This window comes from Coccidioides immitis, assembly GCF_000149335.2.
Source record: "Coccidioides immitis RS genomic scaffold supercont3.4, whole genome shotgun sequence".
Classification (NCBI taxonomy): Eukaryota; Fungi; Ascomycota; class Eurotiomycetes; order Onygenales; family Onygenaceae; genus Coccidioides; species Coccidioides immitis.
This window is the reverse complement of record NW_004504311.1, coordinates 2,500,541-2,512,134: the sequence shown is the minus strand read 5'-3', so window position 1 is coordinate 2,512,134 and position 11,594 is coordinate 2,500,541. Positions and strand designations below refer to the sequence as shown.

The following is an 11,594-nucleotide window of genomic DNA, read 5'->3' as shown; positions in this document are numbered from 1 at the left end:
GGTATTGTGGCATTGATAGAGAATAAAGTTGGAGGGAAATATAGACTTATCATTATGGTAATATACAAATTTGCCTGAGAAGTATTTAATGGAGCTTCCCCAGCTTCAAGATTGCTATAACTCTCTTGAGTTATCAACTAATTCAGTCATTTCTATATACAGTTTCTTCTGGAAAATTGATGATTTCACAAGTATGAATATTAATGCAATAGAGTTCTGGAAATACATGTTTGTGTGTAATGCTGCTTGAGCAAGTCTTTTGTCTGCATCTGATAATGTTGGTATTTTCTTTGGGATGACAGACAGTGATTTTTAGTAAATAGATAGTATTGAGAATTGTGACTGGCATCTCTTCTTTAATATTGACAGTTCAGTAGACATAAGTTTTAATAGCTTGATATCTATCAGGTTCTGGAGAATTTCTTTCAGTAATTAGTATTGCTGTTGGAATATGCCTGTATGCTTACACCACAATGTAAGAGATATTAGAAATTAATCTATTTAATTATATGCTTGGACCTGTAAGTATAGAATAGCTTCTGATGATTCATTCTCAAGAATTAGTATTGTTACTTGAGTATTCATTGGCCCTGAATCTTTATTAATTTCTAGAGCTTCTTCAACTGAGATTTTGTTTTCTAGACATGATAATTCTGCATCAGCTGCAGCATCTTTCAATATTTTATGTAATTGATTGTTATTGTTGGTATATGCTGGGCCAGCATTGCTATTGCCAGTATCTAATGTAGACTATATAATATTAGCCTCAGCATTTAACAATTCTGATAAACAATTTTTTGCACTATAAAACTAAATTCATCATCATTGGAAATTGATGCCAAATTCTCCAGCTGCTCTGACTATAGTGGTGTCAGATGGATACTGCTTTCATGTTTAATTAACTGATGAATGCTCTCTTCACTTGCTTGACTCTGAATCTGTTATTTACTGGCAATTGAAGCATTATTGCTTGAATTTAAATCTTAAAGTATAATTTTCTTGACTTTTTAGAGATTTGAATATGACATTTCAACAATAAGACTATTATTAATTGTATGAAGTTGTAAAAGAAATGTATGAAATGCTCTTGAAGTGAAGTGTCTTTAATTACTCTTTTGAAAAGTGAAGATTACCTGTTACCTGTCAACAGAAAATATAGGGGAAATTGCTGATAGAATATGAAGTTGGAAATAACTACTTTCATGCTGGAGTCAGAAAGCTTACAATTAATATAAATTATAGTATATCTAAAATTCTACAAGAGTTTTGAAGTTAAATTCTCCAACATGAATGATGAAGCTTTCTTTTTTAATGAATTTAATATGAATGACTTTAATGATATTGCTGCTGCAGGAACCAATGCAGACACACAGAAGATGAATATACAAGATCAGAATTCTGAAAAAGATAAAGAGAATAAGAAAAGAGACAAGAAGTGCAAGTGAAGAGTTTGACATTCTGATGCAGAAGAATATGAGAGAGAGAATTAGTTAAAAGAAAAGACTCTGAAATGATAAGTAAGATAAATATATCTTATAATATTCAGCAAGAAAAAACTTCCTGAAATTATAGAGAAAGTATATAAAATAAATGATGAAAACTTATATATCTTCAGTTCAGCAAGAGTATCTGCTCTGGAGTTTTTAAAGAGCTGGAAGTGTAAAATGTTGAGAAAGATAAGTATTAGTATACTGCTTCTGTAATATTAAGAGATCTTTTACTGACTGCTAGCAAAAGCATGTCAAGAATATAAAGAAGATTAATTACAAGAATAATTCTGATATTAGCATGCACTGTTGCCAGAATTCTAACAAACTCTTTACATATTTTGCAAAGCACTTTGACCTTAAAAAATTCTTTGAGATTTTCTTCTGAACAGAGCCAATTATTGATTATGAGAAATCAAAGTAATTAGAGTAATGGTATATCAAGTGTATGTCAGAATTGAAGACAAATATAAGGTAATGAGCATGACTGACCTTGATTTAGAGATATATGTTAATTTAGCAGTGCAGGTCAAACTGCATGACAATCTCATGGAGAAATCAGACTGTGAGAAGAAAGCCATCAGAGCATGGCAGGAAATCCTCAAATTTTGAAACTATATGGGACAACATCTGTAATATGAGAATGTTAACAAAGAGGACTTTATGAAAAAGAGAAAGAAAATCAAGAAGAAGACAAGAGCTTCAGCTTCTGGAGCTGATAAGTTAATAATTCTTACAAAGATTTGATTTTCAGATGAGGCTCTGCCAAAAGAATAAACTGCAAAATGCTGAATCAGTAATGTGAAGCTCTCTTGAGACATCTGCACATTGGTTAGCATGTATATATATATGATATAGAATTCAAACCTGAGCAGCATTGAAGCTGTAATAATTCTCATAATAATCTGACAGGCAAAGCAGCTGTATAGTAGAAATCAACTGAATTCTTCTTTTCAAGAATTCCTGCCAAAAATCTGCTAGAGGATTGCTTGTCAGGGTTGCATAGGTAATATAAAAATCAACACATCTAGTAGAGCACATGTCAATAAAGCTCTACCTCATTGGAACAGCTCTTGTGTATATAAACAACCTCTTTCACAACTTCATCTCTTTCTTTTCTCTCTCTCTCTTTTTTCAAGTCTTTCTAATTTTTGTTCCTGCTTTCTTCTCTCTTCCATTGGTATTTCTTTTTGAATTTGTTGATATACTTCATTATGCAAAGATAGGTGATCTGAGATATATAAGATTAGTAAAAGCTGATACATTTTGCAGAAAAAACACATCAAAATGGTGAACATGTGTGAAACCCTGAAAGAGAACAAGCCAGACTGTAAACCAAAAGATAAAGCTTCAGATGGGCCATCAGTCTTCTGTCAATAATATATTACAGTATATATGACCCTGAAAAATCTTGGAAAGCTGTGAGGATCATTTGTGTGGATTGGCATGACAATAAATCTATAGGAGGAATTGTATGTAGAAAAGAGTACACAAGGTAAAAGGTCTGGTATTGGCAGTTATATACAACTTCTAGACAAGATTGCCACTGGCTCTCAACAAGAGGTTCACACAGTGGCAGTCTTTTATATGTGCTTGCAAGCACATGACTTAGTGCTTCACAAGAACACATGTACTTTCAACAGCTCACAAGTTCAGGCCCTGGGCCCTTACAGGTGTTGTTTGTCTGTATAAGAGGTTCACAGGCAAATTCTTACAGATTCCCTCTTCTTGTAAGCCTTGGTCCCTCAAGACAGCTGTCTCATTAAAAACCTTCATGAGTAGAAAAACAAAACCTCTTGGGAAAAATAAAAATTTCCTCATAAGAAAAAGAGTACAGTCTCACTAGAGATGTGATATCAACACAACTCTAATAACATAACATAACATAACAACACAACAGAGCTCAATAACACAACAATATGTAGAGAGTCTCTATTGTTCTCACTAGCTTCATGTCACTATTAGATAATGAGCACTAGCTTAAGAGAGAGCTTTCTCTTGCTTTCTCTTTCTCTTCTTTTCTTCTCTAGTCTATATCATCATTACCAAGGTAAGTGAACCCTTCAAGCACTGCTTTGTGTGGGAGACAGGCTTGCAGGAGATCTCTGATGATTGAAAGAATCAAAAATGACTTTATCTAGATGTTCTGTATGCTTGATCTCACAGTCACAAGTTGGTGAGTTCACTCTTGATTGCATCTTTGCTTTGCATGATCATGAAGTTTTGCCTTCATGTGGGGTTTAATTTACAGAGAGGCTGATACTTGCTAGAAGTTCCTGCAGATTTGCAGTCTCCTCTTCTTCTCTCTCACAAGTTGTTGCTGCTCTCCTCTCTCAGGAGAACTTCCACCTCTCTCTTCACAGAAGAAGTTGGGCCTTCAGTGAGTAGTCTTGAGAATTTGGGAAGGGTTTACAACTAATAGTTCTAGAGTGTTGTTGCTTCTCCCTCTCCCTCTTCTTCATCAGTTGTCACTACTTTTCTTCTGCCAGCTCAAGCTGTAAGTGCTTCTTGTGAGCTGACATTTGGTTCACATGCTGATGAAGTTAGGGTTCTGCTGCTCTGCCTCCCCTTCCTGCAGTTGTTGTGCCAGCTCCAGCTGGAAATGTAAGTATTCTCTATCATATTTCAGTTTACAGCTAACCCTCTCTAGATTGTTGTTGCTGTTTCCCCTGCTCTAGCAGGGTTTGTGGGCACTGTGATCTTACAGAGTGCCTGGAATTATCCAGCACCCCCTCTGCAAGACTGATAATAGTGGTTCCAGACCATCTTCACCCAATTGCTGCCAGCTGGTACTTTTGCTGGTGTGTTGTGGGCCAATCTGGTGGTTCTTCCAGACCTCCCACCCCATACTGGGGCACAAGCTTTGTCTGCCTGCAAAAGAGCATGGTGTCATAAGTCTATTTAAAGGCCTGTGCTTATTGCTGGTTTGGATAATTTAAACCAGTTGGCTGTGCATGCTCAGCTCTGCAAGAGTATTCTTGTGACTCAAGCTGGGGCCCAGCTATCACCAGAACAGGAGTGCTCTGCCTGCAAGAGAGCTCAGCAAGACTATAGTAACATAGTCTTTGCAGAGTGCATCTCTGCAGGCTTGGGTCAAAAGTGTAACAATTATCTATACTGTGGGCATCTTGCTTGCTCTTTCCAGCAGTGAGGTTATAGATAGTTGTTACAGGTCTTCACAGGAGGAAGCTGGAGGCTCTTATATAGTTCTTAGCTTAGTTCTTTTTCTTGTTTTGAAATCAATTTGATTCAGTTCAGACTATGCCTTTTCTCTCCCTAACCCATTTTCTAGCTCTACTATCTCCATCCATCTCTTTCACAAACCAGGCTTGTCTGGGTTCGTACTATGAAATTGTTGGAGTAGCTTTCTCAGTGAATGGACATTGCTTACAGACACTCATGTCTTGTTCTTCTTGTCATCATAATCTTCCTAATGTACTCTGTACTACAGCTTGTGACCCTCTCTCTTTAAGTTAATTATCTTGCAGATCTGATACTTCTTTTCATTCTTGTCTGTCTTGCAAACTTTGTGATGAGGTGAGCTATCAATTTCTTTGCAGGTCTTGTGCTTGCAGAGCAGAAATACATGGAAAATATCATGAATTTGCAGATCTGGAGGCAGCTCCAGTCTGTAGGCTTGTGAGCCTATCTTCTCCACAATTCTACAAGACCCATGCCTCAACAAATCCAATTTTTTGTTAGGCTGTATGATCTTGATATTGCAAAGATCAAGCCACACCTTGTCTCTCATCTGAAAAGTCTTTACAGTGTGCTTCTGATTATAGTACTTCTTCTGGTAGACTTGTGCCTTCATAAGCAATTTCTTGATCTTCTCATGGAGCAATCTCATTGTCTCTGCCTGATTCTTTAAATTCTTGCACACATAGCCATACTCCTCAGGGTCCAACAGATCCATTCACAGATTCAACCTATATATCAGCTGAAAAGGTGATTTCTGTGTGGAGATCTGCCATGAGTTATTGTACACAAACTCTGCCATTGGCAACCACATCATCCAGTCATCTTCATCATAACTAATATAGCTTTGCAGGTACTGCTCTAGCACACTATTCAGTCTCTCAGTTTGACTGTTAGTTTGCAGATGGAATGCTGTGCTCATTGCTCTTGTAATCTTCAAGATATGAGTCAAGTCACCCCAAAATTCACTTGTGAACAGAGATCCTTGATCTGTTACTATGCTTACAGGTAATCTGTGTAATCTCACTATCTTACAAACAAAGAGATGAGCCAATTTCTCTGATGTCAGCTTCTTTGTTGTAGGGATAAAGTGAGCCATCTTTGTGAGCCAGTCCACTACAACCAGAATACAGTCAAACTGCACCTTCTCAAAATTCAGGCTTGCAGGAAGATCTGTAATAACATTCATGCTAATAGATTTCCAAGAGCAATTCAGAATTAGTAAGAGTGATAGTTCTTCTTGGGGTTTCCTGCAAACTCTTCTTGAGTTCTGGCAGACCTCACAGGCTTCACAACACTCCTTCACCAGTTCTCTCATTCTTGGCTAAAAGTATTTGCAAGCTATAAGCTTGTATGTTCTTGCTGTAGCAAAATGCCCTGCAAGAGATAGATCATGATAACATCTGATCAGCTCTATTCACAAGACCTCATTCTGAGGGATGTACATGCAACCATCTCTATAGAGGATACTCTTCTCCTCTTTCCACATTGTGAATTTCTTCATGCCCACCTTAATGCCTTTGTGGACCTCAGCTGCATAGTTGTCACTTTGCAGTAGGTTTGGTAATGATGCCAACAGGTTGGAGCTGCCCTTCTCATAAGAATTCTTCTCACAAACCAGGTCTTTGACCTTCTGAACCTGCATTGCAATCTTTTTCACTTTGCACATGCCTTTCAAGACAACCTTCACAAGTAGTTTCTTGATCACAACTCAAAGCTTCATGGAGGTGAGTTGTGCATTCTCACCTCCTCCCTCCCCTCTCTGGTTGGGAGAAACTTGAGCTATCAGTTCCAACTTTTCTGTGGTCTCTTGCTCCTTCACAAGCATCACTCTCAGTTGGTTTGCAGTCTTGTGACCCTCCATGTTATCTAGACCAGCCTTCTTGGCATAATCAGGTCTTCACAAGAGTCCATCTGCCAGGTTCTTGGTTCCTTTCACATGGTCAACTGTGAATCAAAAGGCTGTCAGCCTTTGTGTCCAGCAGACCTGTCTTTGTGAGAGGTCTTGAGCAGTCTGGAAATAGTGCAAGCTATCATGGTCTGTGAGAACTTGAACTGGTGTTCACAAGCCTTCCAACCAGCAGCACCAATATCTAAATGACTCCACAATCACAAGCAGTTCTTGATCATGAATGCCATAATTCATCTCTACAGGTTGCATCTTCCACAAATAAAACCCAACTGGAACCCAAACACCATCCTTCACCAGTTGTGATAGAATACCACACACTGTGAAGCCAGATGCATCTGTTTCCAGTCTGGTCTTCCATTTCATATCAAAATGGTGAAGCATAACAGCTTCCACAAATGCCCTTTTCAGATCTATGAAGGCTTTGTGACCTTCCTCAGTCATGAAAGTGTTGACCTCTCTCCTCATCTCTCTTCACACACACCTGCTTAGCTTTACTTCTCCTCCCTTTAGGAGAGCAGTCAGGCTGCAGGCTATCTTAGAGAATCTTGGAATGAAATGCCTGTAAAAGTTCACAAATTCTAAGAAGACCTGGACCTCTTTCTTACTGGTTGGCTCTGGCCAGTCAAGAATAGTGTCCACACAGCTCTTCTCCATAAGAACACCCTCTGGTGTTATGACATACCCAAGGTAGTCAATCTCGCGAGCATTGAACTTGCACTTCACCAGCTTGCAATAAAGGCCTGCATTCTTGAGTGCCTTAAGTACCAATTTCACATGCTCCTCATGGTCTTCCTCACAAGCCAAGTACACAACCACATCATCAAGATAGGCCACCACAAACACATCCAGATATTCACTAAGTGCCTTCGCGATATATGATTGGAAGGCTGCTGGTGCATTCACAATATATGATTGGAAGGCTGCTGGTGCATTCGCGAGTCCAAAAGGCACTACCAAGTACTCAGATAGCTCCTGTAGAGTCTGAAATGCAGTCTTCCACTCATCCCCTTTGCAAATCCTCAATTTATGGTAGGCATTCTTGACATCCAACTGAGTGAATATTGCAGCTCCCACAAGCTTATACAACACATCTTCAATCAGTGATAAGGGATATCTATTCTTGATCATTTTTGAATTCAGATCACAATAGTCTACACACATCCTTAGTCTGCCATTCTTCTTGAACACAAACAGAATGGGTGCTCCCACAGATGACTTAGAAGGGCAGATGAACCCATGGGTTAGCACACTGCTCAGATATTCATAAAGAGCCTCTTGTTCAGCTTGCAAAAGTCTGTATGTTCTTCCAAATTCTGGCTGCTTTCCTGGCTCAAGATCTATGGCCAAATCATCTTCATAGTGTGGTGGCAGCTTCCAAGCTCTCTTGTTGCTAAACACTTCCACAAGTTCACAGTAGGCTTCCAGTATCTGGAGGTCTAGATCTGCTGTCACCACCTGTTCTGATTTACAGAGGATCATCATGTAGATGGGCTTCCCTCCCTTCACTAGCTCTGAGAGGTTAACTGGTTTAACCTTCACAAGCAGATCACAACATACAGTTTGGAACTCTAGCCTTAGTTCTCTGAAACACACCTTGAGATTGTGTCACTGCAGCCAGCTCAAACCCACTAGCATCTCATCTTTTATGTTCACAACCATCACTTGTTCATGAAACAACTGCCAGTTTCCCTGAGAGTCACAGGCTTTAAAGAATATATTCACAATTCCTTCCACAAGAGTGACATTCTCATAATTTATAGCAGTTTCAATCTCTATAGACATCTTGTGCACCTCTAGCACTAGCTTCACAGCCAATTGCAGGCTAATCACTAGAGATTGACAACCAGAGTCTATTAGTGCTGACCAGGTGATACTTCTGTCAGTTGGGCTTCACATACCTAGAACAATGGAGAGGAGAGCAAGGAGACTTTTCTTGAACAACTTCATTATATTAATTCTATCTACTTACAGCCCTCTAATTTCCTATTTACTACTCTTCTTCTTGAGACAGTCTTTCACAAGATGCTTCTTTTGGCCACACTCAAAGCACTTCTCTTCTTTTCTCAAAGCTTTGTGATTCTTGGTAAGGTCTTTCCCCATCTTCTGAGCAGGTCTCTGAAGTTGACTTCTCTTATTTGTTTGCAGCCTTGAGTCATCAGTCTTTATACCTCTGCAAGCACTTCCAACTGGATTGGTAAACTTCACATGCAAGGCATTCTTTTCAAGGGCTGCTGTCATACTTGATCAGAGTCAGGTAGTCAGTGCTACTATCTCATCAATATCATCTGGTATTTCCAGCTGTTCATCCAGTTTAGCTTGCATGGGCTCATCCAAGTTTCCTATGTATAGATTCTTCTTCATTTTTTCAAAGCTTTCAAATTCTTCACCAATTTCTGTTGCAAGCTCTAGAAATTATTAGCAGTAGGCTTGGTCAGTTTCATCCAAACTCTTGTGAAGATTGAAGATTACTTGCCAAGAGTTTCACATGTGGTTTGCTGGATCTTCTAGCCTCATGTGTAGAAATTTCTTGAGACCATTCCAGTTATTCTTCAATGGGTTGTTTTCACAGTAAACCTTCCAGAGATCTTTTTCAATGTAATCAAGTCCTGTGAGAGCATATGTGAGGGTTTCCTCATCATTTAATTTACTCACATTGTGAGTGGATTCAATGCTGGAGGTGAACCACTAATATTTTGTATAGAAGCCAGTCTGATAGAGCTTTGTGTGTTGTGGTGGTCTCAAGACTGATGGACACTTCACAGGTGTTGAGTTGGAAGTGACCATATCAAGAGATTCACTTTGTGAGTGCTTTTGGGTGGCCTGGAGAGTATTCAACTTTTCTTGCCATTTCACCATTCTCTTTAGTAGTTTGGTTTTCTCACAAAGTTGTTGGATTTCATCTCTTGATGCTAAGATAGACTCTCTCTCTGAAGTCATAATGCTAGTTTTGATTTCATTCACAGTTGAGAGAGCTGAGGTGGTTTCAAGATTTGTCATCTCCTCATGAACTTGAGTTTGTTCTTCAGGTAGGTTTTCTGCTGGTGTTCCAGGTTCACAAGCTTCAGGGGGTTGGCTTCTTTGTGTTGATACCATTGTCAGGCATCACCAAAGAAGAGTGGCAAAATGTGAGGATCATACATGTGAATCAGCATGACAATAAATCTATAGGAGAAATTGTATGTAGAAAAGAGTACATGAGGTAAAAGATCTGGTATTAGCAGCTATGTACAACTTCTAGACAAGATTGCCACTGGCTCCCAACAAGAGGTTTGTGCAGTGGCAGCCTTTTATGTGTGCTTGTGAGCACATGACTTAGTGCCTTGTGAGGACACATGTACTTCCAACAGCTCACAAGTCCAGGCCCTGGACCCTTACAGATGTTGTTTGTCTGTGTAAGGGGTTCACAGGTGAATCCTTACAAAAGCCCTGTAATAATGTTCAGAGCTCTGGTAATGCTTGCTCAAACTGCTTATAAGACAAGAAGCATTGCTGTGACTTTTCTAAGACAATAATTAGTCAGGTTCTTGAGTTGCAAAATGCATACTTCAAATAGGTGAATACAATGAACACTGTCATCAAAAATGCTTATGAAGTAAGTGTTGTTGCTTTTGCTTAAGCTATTAATAAAGAGTTGAAAACTGTTCTTGCAAATATGCTGAAAGAAACTTCTTCTGTCAATAATAAGCCAGATGCATTAAATAGTGAAGTTATTAAAGCTCTTCAAGAGATTTCTGTAATCTTGAAAGAAATTCAGAAAATTCAAGAGATGAACTTTATTGCAGTCTCTGACATAAAGAATGCTCTTTATGTAAATTCACTTCTCATCTTTGAGATGAAGATTCTAACTTTCAAAAGAATATACTGCAACTTATTAATTCAGATCTTTGTACAGCTCTTGCTGCTACTGCTTGCTCAGCTTTATCTGCAAATATTCTCCTTTCTTCTCATGCTGTAAGATATTCTCTTAAAATTGAATTGGAAAAAAGATCTAATAAGAGTGAATTAGTTGAAATGTTCTTTTGATGGTACTTCTGATACTGAAGCAAAAAGAACCTGCTTCTTGATTGACAAAAGCTTCTCACTGCCATGAACTGTTCCAGAAACCCTGACTCTGATCAGAAGTCTTCAATTTTCTCCATTTTTAACCAGTATATGTGCAAATAACATTTCCTGAAATATACTGACTGTTTATTCTGACAGAGCAACCAAAGACTGGTGTGACTTCTTCTCATGATGTAACTCTGACACAAGCCATCATTTCTGCAAAGTGAAGTAGTGATGAGTCCCCTGCAGTCAAAAATGCTGATGAAAACAAGGATGCTGAAAAAAATAATGCCAAAAAGAATGATGCTGAGAACAAGAATGCCAACAACAAGAATGCTAATGAGAAGGATGCCAACAAGAAGGGTGCTAAAAATGAAAAAGCTGATGCAAATGTTACTTCTGATGTTAGCAGTGAAGGATTTCAAAACTGGTTTTTCAGTCAGGGTGATCTATAAAGTGGGAATTGTGTAACTACAGTAGTTATCTAGTTTTTGAAATTTAGAAAAGGTTCTTTCAATTTGAAATAAAACCCCCAATCTCATGGTTTAAATTTCAGTTATGTGTTAGAACTGAGCTCATTTCCTGAAAGGAAGTGTTTTTGGAAGAGTAATAGAAATTCTACAGTGCTTCAACAGTTCTCTATTTGGATTATGGTTCTCGCACAATTTCTAATTAGGTTACCATGAGATCTCAGAAATGTAAGGGTTTTTTGGACCAATGAAATTCTGATATGGTGCCTGCAGGTCATCTTGATGGAGGACTTGTATGCTTGTCATCTGCTAAGCTATCTAAAGAGGAATCTCAGCTAATCTATATGAGTCATATGAGCAAGGTGCTAGTTGAATTACCTAACACCCCCCCATGCAACAAGCTCCAGCAGTGAGCAAGAGCTACAAAGATTCAAAGCTTCCAAATCTCTCAAATCTGCAATAAAAATTAATTACAAAATCTAG

The 11,594-nt window shown here is 38.5% G+C and overlaps 2 protein-coding genes across 2 annotated transcripts; both read left to right on the top strand.

The window, feature by feature from the left end:
- Positions 1 to 3,455: 3,455 nt before the first annotated feature.
- On the top strand, positions 3,456 to 4,392 carry CIMG_05158 (uncharacterized protein; the record flags this gene model as incomplete). The annotated part of the gene is made up of 6 exons (XM_001245716.2): positions 3,456 to 3,537; positions 3,758 to 3,867; positions 3,916 to 3,984; positions 4,035 to 4,091; positions 4,138 to 4,173; positions 4,240 to 4,392. The coding sequence occupies 6 exons, from the start codon at positions 3,456 to 3,458 to the stop codon at positions 4,390 to 4,392; spliced, it is 507 nt and encodes a 168-aa protein (XP_001245717.2).
- A 5,786-nt stretch (positions 4,393 to 10,178) lies between these two features.
- CIMG_13428 (uncharacterized protein) lies at positions 10,179 to 11,096 on the top strand (the record flags this gene model as incomplete). The annotated part of the gene is made up of 5 exons (XM_001245713.2): positions 10,179 to 10,189; positions 10,300 to 10,405; positions 10,604 to 10,622; positions 10,798 to 10,832; positions 10,914 to 11,096. The coding sequence occupies 5 exons, from the start codon at positions 10,179 to 10,181 to the stop codon at positions 11,094 to 11,096; spliced, it is 354 nt and encodes a 117-aa protein (XP_001245714.2).
- Between the last annotated feature and the right edge of the window lie 498 nt (positions 11,097 to 11,594).